A 26,512-nucleotide genomic window follows, 5' to 3' on the forward strand; every position below is an offset into this window, starting at 1 on the left:
AACAAACCAAAGAATACCTCAGTTTATAGTGGGGAAGGGACATCAAATGAGGCACCATACTTACTTAGTGAATAGGTCAATTGGGCTTGGTAAAAATTACACCCAGTGAGCTGCAAGCTTGTAGTTATGGAGTGATAGCTTGTAGTTATGGAGTGATATAGGACTATCTTATGTTGAAATGACACAGCACAGTTATGCCTCTGTGGCAGCAAATATTGGTCTATGCCATTAAGTATTTGCTTAATGCAGGATCAATGACTGGGGAATCTGAAGAACGCTCTTGGAGTATTTTCAGTAAGAATATTGCAATGTTATTAGGACACCTATTACATAGAAGTAGCAGACAATACTATAATGGATTTCCATGATTAGTCTCTGTTGAGAATACCTAATCCTTGCTGTTTGTAAAACAGCTTTCCCAAGTTTAATATAAGAGTTCAACCTCGTCACAGAATATGCCACTGGAAACATCTCAAACAAAGCAAGACGTTTCTTACTAACACAGCTGTTTGTAAGAGTTTTGCAGTTAAATGTAACAATCATGACTGTTATGTATGTGATTTATGTACTGTTCCTTTAAGAGCTGTGACGTAATTGTCTAGACTGGAATGTACCGGGAGGTATGGGTAGAAGAACCTGTCATGTATGGAACTGCAAGGTGACAAGTAAAGTCCATCGTTGATTCAATTCGGAGTCTGATTTAATTCAGGTGCTAATACATGTTTATGATTAGCCTTAGACTCAACAATGGCGACGAGGACAACAGTAATTAGTTAAATCTGTGAGTGAGTTAGAGAATTCGCGGAGATATGGAGAACAATTTCCATTACTCGGTTCCCATGTTTGACTGCTACAGTGACCCTGGGACGCTAGGTCCACGATGGTCAAGATGGCTGACCGCGTTCGAGTTATTCGCGGACGGGAAAGGTTTGATTATAGACGAAGATACGACAGACTTCAACAAACAACGGAGAAGAGCGATGCTACTTCATCCCGCTGGTACAGATGTCCAGGATATTTTCTTCACGCTCAACGACACGGGAGATGCTACCGACTACGCCACAGCGGTGAAAGTGCTTAACGATTACTTCGTCCCACAAGTCAACACAGCATTTGCGAGGCAGACATTCTACAAACTGACGCAGAACACCGGTGAGACAGTGCAGCAATTTGCCACGAGATTGAGGCATGCGGGTAAGGACTGTGCGTTCGCCAACGACAAAGACAATCAGATAAGAGACGCCATTCTCAGTAAATGTACGTACGATTACGTACGAAGAAAACACCTAGAGGAGGGTGACGTGCTCACATTGCAGAGGACGCTAGAAAAAGCAAGTAAACGTGAACGGATAGAGCTGCAAATGTCCACCATGAATGCAACAAGTGCGCCAGACAACAAGGAGGCAGGGACTGTGCATCGTGTTTCAGAAAAAGGGAGAAAACAGGGCCGGAAGAGCAGAAATGATGATAAAGAAGGCAAATCAGACAAAGTGTGTTACAGATGCAGACATGGTGACCGTTTTGCTAAAGACTCTAATTGTCCAGCCCGAGGTCAGACCTGTAGAAAATGTGAAGAGAAAGATCATTACGCTAAAATGTGTAAAAGCAAGGGGGGTAACCAAAAGAAGACAGTGAACTGTGTAGAAGAGCAGCAAGGTTATGCTTTCACAGTAAGAAATGACAGTTGCACAGAGAGAATTACATTCTCTGTAGGTAATGTAAATCTGAACATGCTTATAGACTCAGGAGCATCTAGCAACATTGTAGATGAGAAAACATGGGAAATGCTAAAGGCAAATAAGATAGACTGTGAGTCCAGAATACCACAGATGGAACGGAAACTGTATGCCTATTCATCCAGTGAGCCATTACCTGTAAAGGGCATTTTTACATGCCAGGTGGGGATAGGTGAGCGTACTACGCAGGCTGAGTTTATAGTGATAAAGGGCCAAGGTGAGCCGCTGTTGGGGAAAGAGACAGCAATGAAGCTAAGGGTGCTGAAAATAGGAGCAAACATAGCAGCAGTGAGGGACACGCAGGCTATGCTGAAACAGCAATACAAAGGGCTGTTTGAAGGAGTAGGTAAACAAAATATCAAGCAGGTTAATTTATATATATGTAGATGAGACAGTCAAGCCCATTGCCCAACCCCTTAGACGGGTGCCATTCAATCTGAGGGCACCAGTGGAAGCAAAAATTAAGGAGCTTCTAGACATGGACATTATAGAGAGGGTGGACGGTGCCACACCATGGGTCAACCCAGTAGTCATAGCACCAAAAGCGAACAATGACATCAAGCTCTGCCTGGACAGGAGACAAGCGAACAACGCAATAATACGGGGTAGGTACACAATCCCCACACTTGAGGAGCTACTGCAAGGACTGAACGGGTCAGTGGTCTACAGTAAACTGGACCTCAAACGGGGGTACCACCAACTGGAGTTAGATCAGAAGTCAAGAGACATTACCACGTTCGCTATCCACAATGGCACCTACAGGTACAAGAGACTGATCTTCGGAGTATCCTCTGCTAGTGAGCAATATCAACATGAGATTGCGACAGCCGTGTCAGGCATTGAGGGGGTCGAGAATATCTTGGATGATATCATTGTGCACGGCCCAAACCAGGAGATTCATGATGAGAGACTGCATGCTGTCCTCCAAAGGCTACAGGGGTGTGGTCTTACTCTCAACGCAGAGAAGTGCCAGTTTAACATGGACCAGCTGGTATTCATGGGGATTCTGCTGTCCCAGAGGGGCATTGGTCCAACAGCTGAAAGAGCCGGGGCTGTAGTAGAGGCAAGGGAGTCCGAGACGGCATCTGAGGTGCGTAGTTTTCTAGGCTTAGTGAGCTACAGCAGTAGGTTTATACCTCAGTTTGCGACGATCTCCGAGCCACTCCACCGGCTGACAAAGAAAGAAGCGACGTTTGACTTTGGACCTGAGCAAAAGGAAGCATTCCAAACACTGAAGGAGGCCCTCGCCAAGGCAGGGACGCTCGCTTACTTTGACAAGGATGCTCCCACAAAAGTCATTGCCGACGCAGGACCAATTGGCATAGGCGCTATTCTTGTCCAGGAACAAAAGGAAGAAATGACACCAGTCTGTTATGTGAGCCGCAGTTTAACAGATTGCGAACGAAGATACTCGCAGACAGAGCGCGAGGCTCTAGCATTAGTATGGGCTTGCGAGAGACTTCATCCATATGTGTACGGCAGAAAGTTTGTTCTGGTCACGGACCGCAAACCACTTGAGGCGATTTATAGCCCACGATCCAAGCCCTGCACCCGCATTGAGCGGTGGGTGCTGAGGCTCCAGCCGTATGACTTTAAGGTTGTTCACATCCCGGGGAGGGAAAACATAGCTAATCCACTGTCGCGCCTGTTAGGGAAGACGGCGATGGAGGAAAAACACAAACACAAGTCAGATGAATACGTCAGATTTGTGGCGGTGAGTGCGACGCCGAATGCACTTACTACAAGAGAGGTGGAAGAGGCCTCCGCGGAAGATGATGAGCTGAGAGAGGTGAGGAAGGCCATAGAGACTGGGCGTTTTAACGAATGTAAAGAATACGCTCCTATAGCAAGTGAACTGTGTGTGATAGGATATCTAGTCCTGAGGGGAACACGCATTGTATTGCCTCACTCACTCCGCGCTAGGGCGCTAGCTCTTGCTCATGAAGGACACCTAGGAATAGTAGGTACAAAACAACATCTTAGAACTAAAGTGTGGTGGCCTGGTGTGGACAGGGCTGCTGAAAAGCACTGTCGATCGTGTCATGGTTGCCAAATAGTAGGCCGATCCAACAGACCAGAACCACTGAGACTGACAACACTTCCAGACGGGCCATGGCAGGACATGGCTGCCGACCTACTAGGTCCACTGCCTTCTGGACACTCAATACTTGTAGTGGTAGACTACTACAGTCGGTATTATGAATATGATGTGCTCAAGTCAACGACCACAGAGAAAGTGATAGACAGCTTAGAAGAGATTTACAGCCGCCATGGACTACCACTTACCTGTCGAACAGACTGTGGTCCACAGTTTATAGCAAAAGAGTTCCAGACCTTCTGCAGGGAAAATGGAATCGAACATGTCAAGACAACCCCAAAATGGGCACAAGTGAATGGTGAGGTTGAGCGACAGAATGCCTACCTCATGAAGCGCATTCGTATTGCACAATCTGATGGACTTGACTGGAAACGCGAGCTGCGCAAGTATGTCAGAGTCTACAGAACTATCGAACGCTCAACAACAGGCAGGAGTCCAGCTGAGCTTCTGTTCGGACGCAAAATGAGAGGAAAACTGCCAGACCTGGCTACAACACAGAATGACCAGGAGACACGTGATCGTGACGCAGAACAGAAAGGAAAATCCAAGATATACACAGACGAGCACCGCAGAGCAAAACTGTCTGAAATCGAGGTCGGAGACCAAGTCCTCCTAAAGCAAGACAAGGTGGACAAATTCACAACTCCGTTCAACAAAGTACCACACACTATCATAAGTAAGACAGGAAACAGTGTGATTATTCAGTCTCCAGCAGGGGCAAGGTATTCGAGGAACACCACCTGTGTGAAGAAGTACTTACATGAAAATCCTCAGTCACAGGATGGTGCACACCTGCAAAGCACCGAGCATGTCAGTCCTACTCGAGAGACTGAGTCAGAAACAGGCCATACAGAACCTGTGAAAGGCCAACTGACCACTCCTACGGTCAGACCAAAGAGACAAACCAAGCCGCCTGATAGACTTGATTTGTAGGCCTAAGTGATACAGAAACGGTTTGTGTTGGTATGATTTGTTGAAAAGAATAATGTTCAGTTTATTCTGAGAATGTTGTATTGGTGAGAATAACAATGTACTTACCATTGACCTGATCCAACTGTGATACACTGTATGTTATGCAGGATGTTGTGTAAGGAGAAACTAGTTGTTTAGTTCTGATAAACAATTGGGAACTAGTTTTTGTCCAAGAAAAGGGGGGATGTTATGTATGTGATTTATGTACCGTTCCTTTAAGAGCTGGGACGTAATTGTCTAGACTGGAATGTACCAGGAGTTATGGGTAGAAGAACCTGTCATGTATGGAACTGCAAGGTGGCAAGTAAAGTTCATCGTTGATTCAATTCGGAGTCTGATCTAATTCAGGTGCTAATACATGTTTATGATTAGCCTTAGACTCAACAATGACATGCTACACTATTATCATTTGGTAGTGATTTATCAATAAAGGAACTTCGTAATGAAACCTAACGTGAAGAGCTAACCCGAAGCTCACTTGGAACGGTGTAGTCTAGCTACAGCGGTGTTGCAGAGGTGTTTGGGGTTTGATCGCAATTGTGCGTTGCTTTTAGAATTGTGCCTGTGCTGTTGCCGTAGCCTGTGCGGTCTGGCCATAAAACGTATGCATGTAAGTATATTTACGTTCACTTCTCTCATAAATGTGTACAGAGACACAGTTCATGAAAATCAGTCATAATAAGAGAAAGCCCGTCCTGTAGTTAATCCGTAGCCTTATGCTAACCGCTAGCATGTCAATGAGAATTGCAATGTAAATTAGCCCGAGGCTAACTGCTAACGCGGCAGTGGAAATTATGTCAGTTAGCCTGAAGCTAAACACATCAATTTGTAGTCAGTTTGATTCATCTTTACATGGTTGTGTGTACAAATAGTGGAAGTATTAGTCTGTTTTGAGTTTTATATGGAATTAATATGTATTTTATCTGTATGTTTAGTTGTATAGATATTATTGAGTAAAGGCTTTAAAAAGGAACTTGTTCTGAATCTGACTCTTGGGAACCTGTTAGCTGTCTTAACGAGCTAGCAGGCTGGACACTACATGTTACCAGGGGCAGAAAAGGAATTATTGCAGAATCAAATACAAACACACAGCTACCATAAACAACATAATATACATCGCTAATTAATAATAAAAAAACAGCAGATGGAAGGAGATTAATTCTTCCCCCAAGACAAACTATTTCTCCTCCTTGGCACATGCTCTGTTATCAAATATCCCTGATTGTGCACTTTCTTTGCCAATCTTATAGCGTCATACGCAGCGCCTTTGTAAACCCCAAATATAAATCAACCCATTTTGCAGTGTTCACACACATTAAATGCCCCCACGTTCTTCTCCCAACCTCTCCCATGTGATGCAACTTTGGAACCAAAGCCTTAATTACCTCTGAGATATGGTCTATGGCCAATCTCTGAAATACATTTTCATTATAACAGCTAAGGTGCCAAAAGTTTTGATTGCTTTTGTTGTAAGGACCTGCAGCTTTACACTTGCTTTGCAGTCCTAGTGCTGCTAATGAAATCATAATGGGTTTTCAATGTTGCAACAAGCATCTTGTGTTGGAGCACGTATGTGGCGAGTAGCAAATTAGGAGAACAAGCATGTGAGTTTGTGAAAGATGGCTTGCATGTGAGTCAGTGTGTAAGTAATTAGGAGCACATTTCACAAGCATGTGACTATTTTGATTTCTCTTTAAGTTTGTGTGTGTGTGTTTGGGGTTACCACATTGGTTTCTCAGTTTCATTATCACAGACAACCAGGCACCATACATAACATTTACTAACACACTTCCCTCTGACATAGCCTTGAGCTGTACCACAGCCATTTCACTCCAGTGGCAAGGAGGACTTTATCAGTACTCCTGCTCTCACCCTAACACAAACACACACACACACACACACACACACACACAAAATGCCTGCTATTTTTTATTTCTTTGGCATTGAAGATCAATCTTCAGTGCTCTTCAATATATTTTTCTCACTTACACCCGCACACACAAGCACACACTTTCTTATTCTTTTAATATGGCTGTCTCTCTAATATGCACACATTTTTTTCGAAGCATGGTAAGGCAGCAATATGCTGTGACATAGTTATTTTGCTTTCTCTATCTCCCTCATTCTAGTCCTGAATCTAGTTCTGATCTGTGTGCATGTGTGTGTGTGTGTGTGGGGGGGGGGGTTGCTGTTCCAAACTGGGGACAGACCGGTGGTTACCTGTGTGTGTGTGTGTGTGTGTGTGTGTGTGTGTGTGTGTGTGTGTGTGTGTGTGAGAGAGAGAGAGAGATAGAGAGTGACAGAGTGAGAAAGAGAGACAGCGAGTGTGTGTGTGTGTGAGAGAGAGAGAGATAGAGAGTGACAGAGTGAGAAAGAGAGACAGCGATCACACAGCTTGCAATTAAAAGCTGTCTTAAGAGAAAACTTTGTACTTTGTATTTCCAATTTCGTCGGGGAAGAAAGGCGTGGGCTTGATTTTTAGTTAGCAGGAGGCACAAGCCGGTACACACTATGCACCTAATTAACTTTTCCCTTTTTGAATAGGTAAAGGAAAAAATATCATTTGGACTGAAAACTGGAACACACCCACAAGCCCAAATAAAAAGTTTTGTTTTAAACAAAATTTCTGTCCGTAGCAGACTGCCTCAAAAAGGGCTGCAGTTATTATAAGCACTGTTAGATTTATTCCAAAACAGAAGACTTTATTAAATAAGTAAGCATGCAGTCCACAGTGAGAACAGCCCTCTGCAGTATCCTCCCTGGAACATACTTAATGTCATTGAGACAGGGTTTGCAGCACACACAAACTTCAAAAACCTTAAAGTGTTACTCTCTACTGTTTATGATAACATCCATCTTCTCTGTCTCACAGTCTCCCTTATGCCCCATTTCACTGCACCAATGTCTTTGTGTATAAGAATATCAGGGTTACAACCTAGCCCCCAGTCATTGAGCAGCAGGCAGCTAACAGCAGCAAAGTAGCAAATTGTAACAGAGAAAACTGCCTCTTTTTTTTTTTTAGCTCTAGGCTGTTTTGCACACACACAAAAACAACCATATTCTTACATATGTACAATACACACATGGGCTTTGTGCACACTAACAAGGGCAAGCGTGGGTATATAACAATCACATATACAAACAGAACCAGGACCGATAGGGAAGACAAACATACATGCACAGTGAACTCTTCCAGCATGTTATTAGCATAGCATTGAAATGAATTTAAAAAAAAAAACGAAAAAAAAAACTGACCAGGTGAAATTACTTATGCATTTGTTCTATTATATACACTACCGTTCAAAAGTTTGGGATCACCCAAACAATTTTGTGTTTTCCATGAAAAGTCACACTTATTCACCACCATATGTTGTGAAATGAATAGAAAATAGAGTCAAGACATTGACAAGGTTAGAAATAATGATTTGTATTTGAAATAAGATTTTTTTTACATCAAACTTTGCTTTCGTCAAAGAATCCTCCATTTGCAGCAATTACAGCATTGCAGACCTTTGGCATTCTAGCTGTTAATTTGTTGAGGTAATCTGGAGAAATTGCACCCCACGCTTCCAGAAGCAGCTCCCACAAGTTGGATTGGTTGGATGGGCACTTCTTTGAGCAGATTGAGTTTCTGGAGCATCACATTTGTGGGGTCAATTAAACGCTCAAAATGGCCAGAAAAAGAGAACTTTCATCTGAAACTTAACAGTCTATTCTTGTTCTTAGAAATGAAGGCTATTCCATGCGAGAAATTGCTAAGAAATTGAAGATTTCCTACACCGGTGTGTACTACTCCCTTCAGAGGACAGCACAAACAGGCTCTAACCAGAGTAGAAAAAGAAGTGGGAGGCCGCGTTGCACAACTGAGCAAGAAGATAAGTACATTAGAGTCTCTAGTTTGAGAAACAGACGCCTCACAGGTCCCCAACTGGCATCTTCATTAAATAGTACCTGTTAGAGCCTGTTTGTGCTGTCCTCTGAAGGGAGTAGTACACACCGGTGTAGGAAATCTTCAATTTCTTAGCAATTTCTCACATGGAATAGCCTTCATTTCTAAGAACAAGAATAGACTGTCGAGTTTCAGATGAAAGTTCTCTTTTTCTGGCCATTTTGAGCGTTTAATTGACCCCACAAATGTGATGCTCCAGAAACTCAATCTGCTCAAAGAAGTGCCCATCCAACCAATCCAACTTGTGGGAGCTGCTTCTGGAAGCGTGGGGTGCAATTTCTCCAGATTACCTCAACAAATTAACAGCTAGAATGCCAAAGGTCTGCAATGCTGTAATTGCTGCAAATGGAGGATTCTTTGACGAAAGCAAAGTTTGATGTAAAAAAAATCTTATTTCAAATACAAATCATTACTTCTAACCTTGTCAATGTCTTGACTCTATTTTCTATTCATTTCACAACATATGGTGGTGAATAAGTGTGACTTTTCATGGAAAACACGAAATTGTTTGGGTGATCCCAAACTTTTGAACGGTAGTGTAACTAATATCATCATGTCCTTTGCAGCCCCAGGCTGCAGTAGAAAATAAAGTAAAATCAGTGTCACCATATTTACTTGTTGAAGGAAATGGATCAGCATCCATCCATCCATCCATTATCCGAACCGCTTATCCTGCTCTCAGGGTCACAGGCATGCTGGAGCCTATCCCAGCAGTCACTGGGCGGCAGGCGGGGAGACACCCTGGACAGGCCGTCAGGCCATCACACAGGGCTGACATACATACATACATACACACACACACATACACACACACACACATACCAGGGGGCAATTTAGTACGGCCAATTCACCTGACCTACAAGTCTTTGGACTGTTGGAGGAAACCGGAGAACCCGGAGGAAACCCACACAGACACGGGGAGAACATGTAAACTCCACACAGAGGACGACCCGGGACAACCCCCAAGGTCGGACTACCCAGGGGCTCGAACCCAGGACTCTGTTGCTGTGAGGCAACTGTGCTAACCACTGTGCCACCATGCTGCCCTGGATCAGCAATACAGGGAAAGAAAAAAAAAAGAATAAACAAGGTGGAGGGAGTCCATAGTTTTGATGCCCTGTAACAGATCAATTCTATATTTGTCATTTTCAATCACCCACCCCTATCATTTAAAAAAGTTGATAGGTCTATATGACAATGATGTGTTATAGCTGTGTCCACTGACGAACTTTACATGTTTGTCTATGCCCTTACTTTTGTTATTTTACAGGTTGTTCTATGTTGACTTGACAAAACTGCTGTAATGCTGGACCCAGCCTACTGTTCTGTGCAAAATCATTCACTAAAGACGCTTGAACAGATGTCAGCTTGTGTTGCCTTACTATTTTAAACCACTCATTACAGTATGTCTATACCTTTGAGTTTACAACTGAAGAAAAATAGACTTTACAACAGTCACAAAATATAGTGTGAGCATAATTGTGCGACATATTTTAAAACCCTTTTAGTTGAGTATACCAAATTTTGAAACATACCCTTCTTGCAGAAAGGATCGCTTTTAGCTCTCCTAAAAAAATTTAAAAAAAAAGCTTATACAGCTATTGGCCGAAATAAAAAATTCTGCCGTCAGTGGGGTGACAGTCCATTCTCCAAATTTTGTGCAGTTAAAACAAGACTTGGTCAAAACCTAGTATATGGCTGGACTGTGTATGGCCAATGTTCAAAATTGTGGCAAATTTGTTACAGGGATTGTCAGTGGTAGTGTCTATAATGTGAAATCCTGGATATTAAATATTAATCTGCAATTTTCTGTTGTGTTCCCAGTAATATTTGTTGTTAACGTGTTCTGAAGTAACATATCACATGACATGGTTAAGCTATGTTAGAGTAAAAAAAAAAAAAAAAAAAAAAAAGGTTATAAATGCAGTTGCAAGAACAATACTTTCCACTCATATCTTGGGATGTTTGTTTTGAAGAACTTAATTTAATTGTAATTATAACTATACTAATTATCTGTTAACTCCCTCTACTTTTTCATCTGTTTCTATCTGCGGATGTCTCATTTTTCTAAGACTCACTCTGTATTGACAGGAGAATTCACAAAGAATGTATTGCGGCTGCTGATGGCACCATGAATTGCATATCACCTGCAACCGCTATCTGCCTCGTCTCAAGGTCCGATTCACAAACAATATTGCACTAATGACATTACAGCTCAAAGACACCCACAAAGTTTTGCGGCTGAGTGCAATTTGCCCTTATTTTGCGTCTGATTGCAATTATCCATGTGGAAAAGTATAAATGGTGGCTTTGCGCCAAGACCGCAGTAGACAGGTTCAGTGTCATCCCTGATGTCATCAAGCATAGCAAGAATATTTTGACCTGGCAATCTGTATCTGCGAATGATTTCAGTTTCAATTTAATCAAAAGGTGATATTCTCCTGTGAAATATTCGCTCACAAGCACACCTGCCATGATGATGGCTTCGCTTGGCTACAATCACTGCTGCCATGATCACTGTAAAGTCTGGGCATCACTTACCACCAACTCTCTTAAGACACCAATAATGTTCACTCTAACTGCGTGTGGTTATAGCACTGGTGTTTTGCAAGGAGGCTCATTTGCAGAGAAAGGGGCCAATTTTGGCAAAATGTATGCATATTACCTAATGTAAATACATGCAAACAGCACCAGAGCACTGAGAAGCTATTTGCTTGGCAGCACAGTTAGGGGTGCATTTCACCCTTTGCATTTGCTTTGAGAATTATACAATCTGTTTTTGTCTTATTTGTGCAGCTTTAACGGCCACAAAAGCCGTGCAATCCTTTTGTGAATTCTTCAGTGAGTGTTATGTCAGAGTGGTTGTTATTTGGGGTGCCTTAACCGTGCGCGCTCCCTCATGTCTTTCAGCCGACCAATTGTGTAACTTCAGTGATGTTGTTGGTCACCTGATCCAGTGGCCCAATCGTGTCAAACTGATCACTCAGTCCCTCTAAACATGATCAGTCAGTCACTCAATCAGTCAGTCAGTCAGTCAGTCAGTCAGTCAGTCAGTCAGTCAGTCAGTCAGTCAGTCAGTCAAGCCCCTTTCCCACCGGACAATAAAAAACCCACTAACACCCAGTAACATGTCACTTTTGTCTTTAGTGGGAAAGATTACAATTGGCATTCAGTTCCACGACAAATGACTGCAGTAGTTATAGGTATTTATCAGCAGTGATGGAAACATGAAATCTGCGTAGACATGCTAAATTTCACCCCTTTCCCAGCACTTTCGTGATGTCAGTGTGATACACCAAGGAAAAAACAAAACAACAAATAAAACAGAAAGGCATACTTAACTGTTGGCAATAGGAAAGGAGTAAATCGCATATTTTTAGCGGTTTTTCCCGCGTTTAAAAAAACCCCACATATACGTGCTAACTTTGGTGGAAAAAAGGAATCAGTCAATCAGTGACATTCGCATTTGTAGGGCTAGCCTGATGCTCCGGTCCAGCCAACAAAAGCATACAGCGAGAGTTAGAGTTGTTATAGAAGTGTTATCCTAGCATGACATCGCTTGCACATTTGCATGTTAGAGAACTCAGTTCAGCCTTACAGAATTAGAATATTCTCAAATGAAACTTCCTTCGCATTCTGAGATTAAAACCTTTGCACAACTGTTATCTGAATGGGCGAGTTGGTTAATAGTCCTATGGATTGCTCTTTTTGTTTAATAACTTACTGACGCCTATGGTGATATTGACAATCGCGCTGGTGTTGGACCACTACAAATCCTAGACATCCTTTCGTAATGTAACCGAGTCTAAAGTGTTTTTATGTCAGCGCCTTTCCCACTGCCAACCAAAACCATGGCTGACCCCCGATACTGATTTTATCGTTTGTACTTTTGATTAAAAGGCAGGTACTGTGAATTTCTTCTATGACCATGGTCTGCCATATCTGCTTGTTAGCCACGAGCTTAGCTTCTTTAAACCTTGCTTCTACCTACATTGTTACTGCTGTGGTAACAAAAAGTACAAAAGCTTTTATGGTTTTAATTGCGGATTAAGCTGAAGCGCAAAAGTGAGTGAAAATATCAAAAATGGATGTTTGTAAATCTATATGCAAATCAGTAAATGTAAATCTTCAGGATTGCAGCTTTAGGTGATGGCATACAAGTGTTGATCTGTTAGGTGTTAGTGGCTGTTCAACAGGCAGCACTTGGCAGTGCAGCAGCTGTCTGAACAAGTGAACAGATGAAGTACATCAGGAAACCTCTGCAGGGCTGAAAGGCATGTAAAGGTGTTTACGGGGATGGAATGTGTTGGAGATATTAAATATGCATCTGTTCCCGCTTCATTAACACTGAAGAGCACGAACACACTCTCATTAAAGCCTGGGATCAACAGCCAATGGCTAATATGGAGAGAATCAGAGTATCAATATTTAAATAGGTGGAGACACAGGCACACCCTCAAGGTAACAATGGAGGTATGGCGCTAACAGAAGAAGAGAAACTGTGTGGGGGTGTGTGTATGTGTGCGTGCACACGCTGTAGCAGCACAAAACAGACTAAGGGAGAAAAAAGAGGGAACGTAGTTGAGATGTAATGTAAGTCATACAAATGTACTTATAAATACCTCAGTATACACATAACACATTTTTTGTAACACTGTTTTTCACACACAATTACTCAGAAACAAAAAAAAAAACAACTTCTTTCCTAAAGCAATAGAGGGGGCATTTGTAACATACTAAGTTCATCCACTACATATCATTTCAACCTTTCTCATTACCTTTTTATTCCTCCTCTGAGCAGCTCTCTGATTGTGATCGTTCTGCAGTTACAAGAATCTCTCTGGGGGCCTCTGACCCTTACACCTCTTCCTGTCATTTACCTGTTATAATTGGATTTTGGATGTCAAGCATATAGGACTAATGTTCTGGAGAGGCGCATCAGCTAAATGTCCATCCATCCATCCCCCAAACTGCTTATGCTGCCCTCAGGGTTGCTGGAGCCTATCCCAGCAGGCATTGGGCGGCAGGCGGGGAAATACCCTGGACAGGCCGCCAGGCCATCTCTCTCTCACTCTCACACACTCTCACACACACACACACACTCACTCACACACACACACACACACACACACACACACACACACACACACACACACACACACACACACACACACACACACACACACACACACACACACACACCCCTCTAGGGGACAATTTAGTATGGCCGATTGACCTGACCTACACGTCTTTGGACTGTGGGAGGGAAAAGGAGCACCTGGAGGAAATCCACGCAGACACGGGGAGAACATGTAAACCCCACACAGAGGATGCCCCGGGATGACCCCCAAGGTTGGACAACCCCGGGGCTTGAACCCAGGATCAACTAAATGTCCAAAATGTAAAATTGAATTTAATACAAAGTCCCTCCTATATGATTGCCTTTTTCCTTTTTGTCTGTTCAAAGATGATTGTAGACCTCCATTTACTTATAAGAGAACATGAGGTCTGTCCATTAACTGTTACTTTATGAACTAAAACAAACATGTCAATTTTGTGTCTTTGTGTCTTTTGAGATAAAGAAATACTTGGGGTCAACTGTCCAAAGTAACGGGGAGTGGAGAAGAGAGGTGAAGAAGAGAGTGCTTGCAGGGTGGAGTGGGTGGAGAAGTGTCGGGAGTGATTTGCGACAGAAGGGTACCAGCAAGAGTTAAGGGAAGGTTTACAAGATGGTACTGAGACCAGCTATGTTATATGGTTTGGAGACAGTGGCACTGGCAAAAAGACAGGAGGCGGAGCTGGAGGTGGCAGAGTCGAAGATGCTAAGATTTTCATTGGGAGTGACAAAGAGGGACAGGATTAGGAACGAGTGGAATAGGTCCACTGTGGCGACCCCTAACGGGAGCAGCCAGAAGTAGTAGTAGTAGTAGTAGTAGTAGTAGTGTCTCTTGAGATAAACTAAAAATTTGACAAATGGAAGAAAGGGGGAGTATTTGTGCAATCGTGTGTGTAGCAAGGGGATTCAATTAAATCTAGTTTGAGGAAGTAGTGATAAGAAAGGTAGGAGAGGGAGTAGGAGGTAAAAAAAAGGAGGGTTTACTGTTATCACCAGTTCTCCGATGTGTGCTTATATGTGTGGGTACATGTGTTTGAGATCACACCCAGATTTACAATAGATATTAGTACCACATGATCTCCTGTGATTACACACTTATGTGAACCTTCAAAAAGGTGATTGCTTGCCTGGATAAACTGCCGAGGGCTGTTTTCCATCTAACTTACAAGCAGCTCGAGAGCCATAAACACCTGAGGAATATACTAGCTTAATAAAGTCTGAAATGGTGACAGTAAGTCAGAGTTTTTTAGGTAAAAGGGAAGAAAAAAAGTAAGAGGGTGCGAGAGAGGTGTCTGCGCATGCACGCGTGTTTGTGTGTGTGTGTGTGTGTGTGTGAGAGAGAGAGAGAGAGAGAGAGAGAGAGAGAGAGAGAGAAGAGAGAGAGAGAGAGAGAGAGAGAGAGAGAGAGAGAGAGAGAGAGAGAGAGAGAGAGAGAGAGAGAGAGAAAGAGAGAGAACAGTGAACAGAAAAAAGCATTCATGTACATGTGAGCATGCCTTTATGTAGGGTTGAGAGTTAAAGCTGGGGTAGGTAGTTTTTTTATGTCATCATTGGGCAAAGATTGCATAATAACCTTTCAGTATATTGTAATTCAAGTGGTCTGAGAGAAAACTAGACATCTGTACCTCTTCTTGGCTCTGTATTCAGGCTTTAAAAAAAATCTAGCCTGGGACAGAAGATTTTAGCCAATCACTGGTCATTTCAGGGAGAGGGCGTTCCTATTGGTTGCTCTACAATGAAGATGCGTGTGAACATGACCGATTTGCATCTACCCTACCCCGCCGGTCGCTTGTGGTTGTAACCCTAACCCTAAAAATCAACAAGCCCAGCATGGAATGGCTGCTTCACATGAACAACATTAGTGTAATTAGGCAATTTGCTGAAAAAAATAACTTTTGCATGGATCAACTACGATACAAGTTTCACATATTTTATGCTTTAACATTTTCTGGTTGTACTACGAGTGTAAGGGGCTGACGCAGAAGGATTTGCGTTGCAAAGTTCAATGTTGGTGTCCGAGTAGCATAGCGGTCTATTCCATTGCCTACCAACACAGGGATCACCGGTTCGAATCCCTGTGTTACCTCAGGCTTGGTCGGGAGTCCTACAGACACAATTGGCCATGTCTGCGGGTGGGAAACCGGATGTGGGTATGTGCCCTGGTCACTGCACTAGTGCCTCCTCTGGTCAGTTGGGGCGCCTGTTCAGGGGGGAGGGGGAACTGGGGAGAATAGTGTGATCCTCCCACGTGCTACATCCCCCTGGTGCAACTTCTCACTGTCAGGTGAAAAGAAGTGGCTGGTGACTCCACATGTAACGGAGGAGGCATGTGGTAGCCTGCAGCCCTTTCTGTCTCAGCAGAGGAGGTGGAGCAGCAACGAGGAAGGCTCGGGCGAGTGGGGTAATTTGCCGGGTGCAATTTGGGAGAAAAGGGGGGGGGAGCCACAAAAAAAATAAAGCTTTAATGTATGTCAGAAAGCATCAGGGAAACTGAAGGAATGAGGGAGAGAGCAGGGGGGAGTACCACTAATTTTAAAGGATAAGGGCAGACAAAGCTGAATTTTAATTAACCAGCATTCAGTCTCAACTTATAATCAATAAGGGTTCTCTTGAGAGCTGGTACACACCACATGTTAATGCAATACTCCATAGTCTCTGTGTCACTATCTCTCCTTCTTTCTCCACCTCTCTCTCTCTACACACATACACTTTGTCTCTTCTCTTTAGCACATCCTTTTTTCCATATTCTTTCATTGTGGTTATGCCAGTCTCTTTTTCTGCAACTCATTATCTCTTTGTGCCTCCTTTTCTCTCAATATTTCCCACTCTAATAGATGCTGCCCTCCCTTGCTTCTCACTATTCCTTCCTAATCTGGGAGTTTGGGAGCGTGGCGAAGAGGTAAGGGAATAGTCTGCATTCATCCCATCACTGTTCCCTGCCATTTCATTAGACATGGGCCATTCCACACAGTGATGGAAGCTCTTCTCTCTCATATTATGAGGCTAAAATGTGTGTTCATGTCTTGTAAATGAGAGAGACAAAAAAAAAATTACAGAAAAAAAAATAAGATTCATGTCCTGCTTTATGTGTATGTGAAAATAATGAGTGTGTTCCCTCTATCTGTTTAGTGTGGCGGCATTCTGCGCTTCTTTTTTTCCAAAGAAAGAGAGAGTGAATGATGAGCGAGAACCCTTCTAAAAACTACATCTAAAAACACCAAAACTAAATCACAGTTTTCACCTAAACCTTTCCATGTACTGCTGAAAGGTGTTAGTAAAAACTGTAAACTTAACAGGAAGTGTCTCATCTCTATGCCCCTGCTCTTTGACGTTGTTATGTCTCTTTCTTTGCAGTCCTCACTATGTCTTTAAGAAAGATGGACATCCTTGTCATCGCCCATCTGGCAGGGAAGATCACTATGATCACTGTGTACTCACTCGACAATTGCTCAGCTCCTCTGCAGATAGAATAATGGTGCCACATTTCTTCCCTGGGATCCCTCTGTGGAAGAACGACAGAAGACAAGAAAAGCCCAGTAAAGACATGAAAAGATCTTTTCTATTGATCCCTCCCTCGTTTTTGATTAATCTCTAAAGGTCACCAATGTGTTGGAATCCTTAGAGAAGGCAAAGTAATTGTCTGTAATTCTGACTCCTTGTTTCACTGGTTTTCCCAAAAAGGAGAGAGGATGTCATGTTAGAGAAGGAAGGACGTTCATTTTAGTCATAGAAAGTGTGACATACAGTCTAACGAACATATCTTTACAGCTTTCGTCATGAAGAGAGTCAAAATTAATAAGCCACGAGAGTTACACTACGATAAATGTATTACAAATACTTCACTCTATAGTTACATGCTATCAGCGGTATCATGAATAGTAATCCAGTTAAATGAAAAAAGAAAAGAGCTATGTAAAGTTTACACCACAATTTCTACTCCAGGATGAGTATAGTCACATTGAATCAAATGATGGGATATCTGACCTTAGTACATGTTTCAAGACAAACCAATCCATCATATCCCTGTTTGTTCACAACAAAGAAGTCAGTCTCACCACCTCAACTGAGGAATTTGATAATCTAATTCAAGCTTTAGCTTCTTGATCTCTTGGCCACACCAAGGTGTAAGCTAGAACAAAGAGAGATCTTACTTTAGCAATACAACTTTACAATCATCTGCTTGAGGACACTAAATTGGTAGTTTTTAAATTATAAACAGACTCCAGACAGTAGTGTCAGGCCTGTAAATTTTATGGACTGTTTTTCAAACGAGAGAGAAGGCTGCACGATTACAGAATTAGAAGGGCCCTTGAAATTGCGTGGGTTTAGCTAAATCCTATTTCAACCCCCCACCCAAAATCCTTACCACACATTTCAAGAGGCCGAGTCTGTGAATTCTACAAAGCAATGGTCCATGTATGGGAGGTAAACCTCCAGACAGTTTGTCCTTTAATGTGGCATCTTACTCATTATTGCTCTGCCATGACCGCACAAGAAAATGTCCTCCACAGTGCATGCTATGAGCCAAAACATTTTTTAACTCTTTTTTTGAATGTTTGATTTTGATTTTTGAACCCATCCCAGTAGCTAGGAGCAATGGGCAGGACCAACTCCAGTTTGTCTTTTCATTGCCTCGGTCAGGGGCACAGACAGGAGTATAAACCCTAACATGCATGTCTTTTTGATGATGGGGGAAACCGGAGCACCCAGAGAAAACCCACCGCAGACATGGGGAGAACATGCAAACTCCACACAGAGGATGACCTGGGATGACCCCTAAGGTTGGAGAACCCCAGGGTTTGAACCCAGGACCTTCTTGCTGTGAGGCGAAAGCGTGAACCACTGGGTCACTGTGCCGCCCGGACGTGTCATGATAAGTAGCTATCACTGAAAATGTTTAGTGTTTACAGTCTTCAAATGTCAGTCATAGTGCAAATCCAGAGCAAACGAGATAGCTAGAATACACAGACCGAGTAGGTCATACCACACTTCTATGGCTCTCACCCTCTCTGCTGTCCTCTACCGTTCAGCACCTCAATCGTTTCCATCACGAATATCATTGTTTGACTTACAATTTCACTTGTTTCGTTTTTACCTTTACCCATGTCTCTGTCTCTCTCTATATATATCTAGAGAGAGAGAGAGAGAGAATGAAAATTTAAGTTTTGGCCTTTCAGACAAGACTAAATCTCATTAGTCCTCAAGTCTGGGAAGAGGTGACAGGGTAGATTTGAAGGAAATCTTTGGGAAATCATATTGATATAATGAGGACACCATGAAAAGTAAACACTCACTCACTCACTCAGTAGAACAATTCATATAACTTTCAGTAACTCTCTTTTTCTCATACAATTCTGTGCATTCACTGTTAGTTCTAAGTAAAAATTAAAATAAAAAAAACTAATGAAAAACAAATGATTCATTTAAACTGTTTACCCCTGGTTTTAATAAAACTGGTTTTAATAAAAGGCCTTTGAAACAGTAAAAGTATATTACTTGATGCAAAATGAAAATCTACAAGGCAAAGAATTGCTCACTTTAAGATCATTAATCAACAAAAGTCCACCCCACACATCAATATAAGAGATCTGGATAGAGATTTGCTGGCCGCCAATCAGACTATTTTTGTGTGTTAGAAAATAAAATTGAACCAATACAAGGAAGTCTCTGGAGGTCTTCCCTAGAAATCCCCTCCACTTCCATTAATTTGACCTTTGTTATCCACAAGTTTCCTGGGGGGGGGGTCGTCACTGGGTAAAAAATTGTCGGTAATACTTCCGGTGTTTGGCGGAAGCAGTACCACAGACCGGCGACAGATTTGGCTGAAGAAGTGTTAGCGATTGCTGTTCGTGTTTAAAAAAAGATGATAGAAGTTGCTAACCTTCATATAAAATATGGTTATGGAGCTCGGGGACAACATGTGCTGTTCGTGGTTGTACGTACAACAGACGACACTTAATGAGTGGCTTAAATGGGAGCCCTTCGATCATAAACCTGAAACTAAATCAGACTGTTCCTGTCAGCGATGGTACAATTTCCATCGCCTCCCACAAGACGACAAGGCAAACGGAAATTGGATAAAGAGCTTAAACTTAAAAAAGCTCCCTCAAACTCTTTATATTTGCTCATCTCACTTTGTTGATAAGAAGCCAATGCTGGATAACCCTTACCCAACACCTTCTCTGGGTTACGAGAGGCCACCTGAGAAGAAGAGCTGCCGGCTCATCAGGACTCACCATGTCACAACAACAGGTAAGTTAATGTGATGTCGACTAGTTTGCTAGCTTTTTTTACACCACGTTTTTTTCAGTTTTCAGAATCTGACTATCCCTGACTATTCTTAACTTAAGCATTGTTTTTAAAAATATCATTAGTATAAGAAAAACCTGTCTGCCATGGTGACAGGCAGGTGACCTGAAATTTTTACTTGCCACGGACATTTAATGTTACCCTTTATTTGGCAGGTGCTAATTTCATTCCCTGTTTTAACCAACAGATACAGAATATTTATTTTGAAAATATTAAACCTAGGCCATGTATCCTGATGTCTGTGTGCAAGTTAGAGTCTGATTAGCCAACCCTAGTCCCCCATACAACACCACTTGGTTTAGAGTGCTTATTTGCAGTAAAGAATAGTCTGACAACAGCTACAAGTAACGCAGTGTTTAAAATTGTTTATTTAAAGTAGCCCTAATTTGTTATTATTTGCCTTTCCAGATCCTTCACAAATTATATCATAAACTAATCATTAATTCATGTTAATCCGAACATTGTACTTTACATTTGTGTACATTTAATTTCTGTCCATCTTTGTGTACTTTTCCATCTGCTTGAACTGATAACTACTGAAGGAATACATCTCATGTTTTTTGTGTTTTGTACTGACCAACGTGCCTGTAACTCAGTGTTGTATTGTATTGTTTGTTTGTTCCAGGGCAGGTCTTTCTTGAAAATAGGATCCCGTTGTCTCAACGGGATTACCTATAGAAATAAAGCTTAAATGAAAAAGTTAAAAAAATGTTGTGACCTAAATATGCACTTTATGCATTAACTACAGGTGAGTCTGGTGAGATGGAGGTTTCTGAGGAGCCAGGTCCTATTTAAAAGACTTTTCATGATGCCCAAACACAGTGGGCAGACCCAGCAACTGAGGACTACAGCTACTCCAAAGGAGCAACCATCACATATGGCTTGACAACAACACCATCCCCCGAGAGGTCGCTGTCTGTTGCAGATGTTACACTGAAAGATGATGCAGACTGCCTGCTGTACACAGGGATTCCATTGCTAGAGATCAACACTCTTGTGTCTTGCTTACAAGGTTTTGCCCCCATATCTCATCAATGCCAGTTGTAGACCAAATCCTGTTGATACTAATGAAACTTAGACAGAATAAAATGTAAAATGTAAATACTCAAGTAATGTATAAGTACCTCAAAACTGTACTCAAGCACAATACTTGACTAAATGTACATAGTTAGTTGTGAGATTTGATGTTTTGTGCCACAACAACAACAACAACATCATATTAAGCAGTGGATTAATTGAAGTACAGTACAATTTTTGGTTCAGTAGATTTATTTGTAAAAATATCACAATAAAATTACATTTTTCATGTGTTTTCATGTCATTACTTTAATGATCTTCTACAGAATTGCTGTTGCATGACTACAAGAGCGTCCTGGTCCTGTAATACATGAGCAAACCGCTGTCTGTATGTCACCTGTCACTGATGATAGCACCCAAGCCTTATGATGAGATACGTGCAGGCTCTGACTCGGCTCTATGTCTGCTTTTAGGTAGACAAGGTCGTTTCCAACATCCTTGAATAACACCCGGCTGACTTTATTGCTGTGTAGATATTGGTACGCCTCAGAACTTATCCAAAGGAGTTGAATCAAGTGCAACTGGACCTGGTATATATCCAGGTATATATATCCAGGTATATATCCAGTTGCACTTGATTCAACTCTTGGATAACCATGACCTGGATGAATGAGAACATTCACAGACATGCCTCAGAACTTTTTAAACTGCTCATCACCTTTGTAACTGCAGACAGTGTCAGTTAAGTTTTTAGTTTTGTTTTCTGCATTATAATTTTGGTTCCTACTTCTCACCTGTATATTGTAGTACGGAGGGCGGAACTAATCTCCGCGGCTCTATTGTTACCGGCAATTTAAGAATGTAGCACCTCGATATCAAGCGCCAAAAATAATAGCACTAACAGCGACAACAAGAAAATAGCAGCACACAAGACAAAGCTAATTAAGAGGAAGACAAGTTAAGATAACAAGAAGATTTAATTGTATACTTACCTGTAAGACCTGAGGAAAGAAGATAATCTAGACGGAGACCAGACGAAGTGAAGAATTTAGCCCCTCTCAGTACTAAGCAGTTGACAAGGTAACGTTATGTGTTGCTAATTGTCTGTTGTGCTAGCTAATTTGCTAATGTGCTAACTATATGTGCAGTTATTGAGAATTGACGTACATGTATGTATTTTATTTATGTATTTATTTATTTTAATTTTAATTTGCTCTCAACCCAGTCTCACGGGTTGGCCTGTTCCCGAAGAATAAACCCCGTTCCTATCCAAGACTTGCTTCATTGTGATTACTGAGTGGAGCTACAACCTTACCATCACAGGCAACGGACTCAACAAAATAGCTGAAAATGCTACCATACATGCTACGAGGCCACTTCTTCACGTCATCTTCCCAACCATCTATTACAGACAACAAAGATATTCTTAATTCACCCTATTTGAGCTCCGTGAGGTTGTGTTCCCACATCATTAGCTAATTTGGCTGGCCAGATCTTCATGAATGAATGAAATGCCGTACAAATCGCTCTAAGAAAGACGGTTAGCGTACTGTTACAGTGGAAAACGCCGGTTCCGGTTCAGTGACAGGACGCGCCGGAAGTTGCGCCCATAATTCACGCAAGGTATCATGGGGGCTAAGAATAAGGTGGATAGGGCAGCACCAAAGATTTCCCATGCCATTTGAATTTAATTTTAGAGTAGCTTGTTGTCTAGTGACACAAAGTTAAAGTGTGTGTGTGTGTGTGTGTGTGTGTGTGTGTGTGTGTGTGTGTGTGTGTGTGTGTGTGTGTGTGTGTGTGTGTGTGTGTGTGTGTGTGTGTGTGTGGTATTCACTTTCCCTGACATGAGGACCCTAAAGTTTATTGCAGCCATAAGGAAAGGGTGGTAATTGGCTCATTCATCAAGTCTGTGCTTTGTGTCACATTTAAAGAGATGTGCTTCTTCTCTTTATTTGACTGTGTGTGTATATTTGTTCATGTGTGTGTTTGATGCAGGGCTGTAATGAGAGACACATTCATTCCTCTACCTTGATTCATGGATTATAATGTTATTACATTATAGCGTGTAATAAGAGATGCAAGCTCAATGCACACTTTGATTACCATTCTATTCTATTCTATTTACTATGCAGGAGAACTAGATAGAAATTATGTTTCATTTTCAACTTTAAACAATTTCCGATAGTTAGTCAGTTCATTGTAAGCCACAATTAAATTGCCATAATCATATTGTTTGCCCATCGGGTGCTATTGATCTCTGGCAAGAAGGTCCCTTCTACAGCTTGCACTGTTTTGGCTGAGAACTCCATACAGTTTGTGAGCAAGCAGCTCTTCAGCAGGGCCAGACTGGGATCAAATATTGGGTTTGGACCTCTGATTCTCTGGTTCCTTTAACAGTTTTGAAACCTTAACTTTTAAAATTGTGTGTGATAACCCAATTTACTGTATAACCATTTATCGACCCCCCAATTATTCTATGTTTTCTTAATAAATTCTCTGAGGCATTATCCTCTCTTGTTCTTAAATTTTATAGGGCTACTATAGTTGGTGATTTTAACATTCATACTGATAACCATTGTAAGTCATTTGTCATAGATTTTTTTTTCAAGATTTCTAAATCTTTTAAGCTTGTGCAGCATGTCACTGGCCCCATACATAACCGTGGGCACACCCTTGATTTAGTTTTCACCCTGAATATCTCTCTTAATTCCCTGAATAAGATTGATATTGTCTCTGACCAGAAATGCTTTGTTGCTTCTTTACCGCCTACTAAAACACATCAGAAATGTATAATTCACTCTCGCATCTTTAACAAGCAGTCAGCAGCCATGTTTTCTAATTACATTTCCAGTCTGGCCAGCTGCCCTCCTCACTTCGTCAACATTAATGGCCAAGTTAGGTTTAATGATTTGTGTAAACCTGCCCTTGATATTTTGGCTCCATATACTTCCAGGGCTGTCCCAGTTATTAACACAACCCCTTGAACCAATGAAGTCATCTGTAAAAAAAAAAAAAAACGAAGGGACTATAGGAAGGCTGAACGCAGATGGAAAAAAGCTACTTGACGTTCATGAACTCTATATGAAGGCATCATTATCAAATCTGAATCAAGCTATTAAAGATTCGAGAACTGCTTACTTGTCTGACTTGATGGATAGTAATAAACATAACCCAAGGTTTCTGTTTAGTACTATCAATCAGCTTGTGAATCCCTCTCTTCCTACCATTTCTGCCTGTTCTGCAAATGACTGTGAAAATGTCTTGTCTTTCTTTGTTGACAAGATCGATGGTCTAAGGTCCAATTTTACTGCCACTGCCCCCCCCTGCAGCTGTCTGATTTTAATGTCGGAATTTGCTCCCGTTTCTCTGCAGTTCCTTGTAAATACTGTAGCCCTTATGCACCCCCTCCTCCAGTCCCTGCGATATTGTTCTGATAAAAGTTTTAAAATCCATCCTCCCTGGCTTAGGTCCCAGCCTGCTCTCTATCATCAACTGCTCACTCACATCCGGGTACCTAACTGACTATTTTCAAATTGCCTGTGTTCAGCCTGTCCTCAAAAAACCCTCTCTTGATCCAGCAAAGGTAGAGAATTATAGACTGATTTCCAAACTTTATTTTTTATCCAAATCCTTGAGAAAAATTGGTACTGACCAAATCCTGCAGCTGACTGAGGGTTATAACGTTTTCAATAACTTTCAATCCGGCTTTTGTCACAAGTATAGTACTGAGACTTTGTTACTAAGAGTGTCCAATGACATTCTTATGCATGCTGATAACGGTGAATATTCTTATTCTCCTAGATTTAACCGCTGCCTTTGACACCATCGATCACGACATCTTGCTTGATAGGTTGGAGAACTGGGTTGGCATTTCTGGTACAGTGTTAGATTGGTTTCACTCTTATCTGACTAATATATATTTTAATGTTTGTATTAATAATCATGTATCCTTGTCAGCTCCCCTACTGTGTGGAGTCCTTCAGGGGTCTGTCCTTGTCCTCTTCTTTTTATACATGCTTTCTCTGGGTCATTTGTTTAGTCACTTTCAAGACATATCATACTAAACCCAATAACCCGAATCAACTGTCCTCCCTCTATGATTGCTTAGCTGCCACCAAAGACTGGATGTACCTGTACCTTTATTTCCTCCATCTAAACCCTGACAAACTGAAGTTCTCTTAATTGGTCCTGAGAACTTTGCCACTTTGTTCAGCTGCTAGACTACTAACTAAAACTAGCCGTAGGTCCCATATTACCCTTATTCTTGCATCCCTCCATTGGCTTCCCATAAAATTCAGAATAATCTATAAGATCTTATTGACATGATCTTGCGCCCAGTTACATTTCTGACCTTCTCATTCCTCATTCTATTTCCCGACCACTCCAATCCTCAGGCTTTTATCCATCCCCCACTCAAACTGCAAAATAAAAGGTGACTACACCTTTGCGGTTTTAGCCCCAAGCCTCTGGAATAATCGTGCCCAATCTATTAGATTTACTGAATCTTTGGACTGTTTTAAGCAGCTTCTAAAAACCCATCTTTTCAGGTAAGCCTTCTTATAGCTCCCCATCCCTGCCTTCTGTTTTGACTTGTTTTTAGCTTGGTCTGTTACTCCCTGTGCCATGTTTTATATTCATTCAATGTATTTTCTGTATTTACTCGTATTTTATGTATTGGGTGTAAAGCACTTTGTCACTGTGTGTTTTTAAAAGTGCTATATAAATAAAACCATACTTACTTACCTACCACAATCAGCCCCACAAATCCTCTAACCCACTCCTCACTCTCATTAAAGACACCTTTCAAAGAAAGTATATTCAGAAATCTACAACTTTGTTGTCTAGCATCTCTTAAATTAGTTTTCAAATACAAAGGACTGCTCAACAATCGAATAAATGATACATTTGTATCAGAGATCATACACTTGCTCATCACTTCAAATCAAGTCATAATGACATCAGCATAACTTGTGTTACATGCCATCCCATTGCAGCTGTTCACCATGGTGTCCTCTCTGACACCGGTGACATCTGATTGATACTAATAATAATGATAATGGATTACTTTTAAATGGCACTTTATCTAGACACCCAAAGCGCTTCACAGTGAAGGGGAGACACCTCAACCTCACCTCACCTCAACCAATGTGTAGCACCCACACGGGTGATGCATGGCAGCCATTTTGCGCCAGAATGCTCACCACACATCTGAGGTGGAGAGGAAGGAATCATTGAGCCAATTACACAGGGGAATGATTAGATGGCCAGATGGAGTGAGCCAGGTGGAATTTTGCCAAGACACCAGGGGACCCCCT

The 26,512-nt window shown here is 41.8% G+C and overlaps 2 protein-coding genes across 4 annotated transcripts in view; one reads left to right on the top strand and one right to left on the bottom strand.

Annotated features, from left to right (window-relative positions):
• The window catches only part of cpne5b (copine Vb), a 273,515-nt gene that overhangs the window by 81,991 nt on the left and 165,012 nt on the right, over positions 1 to 26,512 (bottom strand). For all 3 annotated transcript variants that reach the window (XM_056272953.1, XM_056272955.1, XM_056272954.1), the window contains one exon: positions 17,310 to 17,373. In XM_056272953.1, coding sequence (XP_056128928.1) covers positions 17,310 to 17,373 — 64 coding nt within the window. The remainder of the gene's footprint in view (positions 1 to 17,309; positions 17,374 to 26,512) is intronic.
• On the top strand, positions 19,685 to 21,391 carry si:ch211-113p18.3 (uncharacterized). The gene is made up of 2 exons (XM_056272956.1): positions 19,685 to 20,123; positions 20,929 to 21,391. The coding sequence occupies exons 1-2, from the start codon at positions 19,766 to 19,768 to the stop codon at positions 20,973 to 20,975; spliced, it is 405 nt and encodes a 134-aa protein (XP_056128931.1). The 5' UTR covers positions 19,685 to 19,765; the 3' UTR covers positions 20,976 to 21,391.

Source organism: Lampris incognitus, chromosome 2 (assembly GCF_029633865.1).
Source record: "Lampris incognitus isolate fLamInc1 chromosome 2, fLamInc1.hap2, whole genome shotgun sequence".
NCBI lineage: Eukaryota > Metazoa > Chordata > Actinopteri > Lampriformes > Lampridae > Lampris > Lampris incognitus.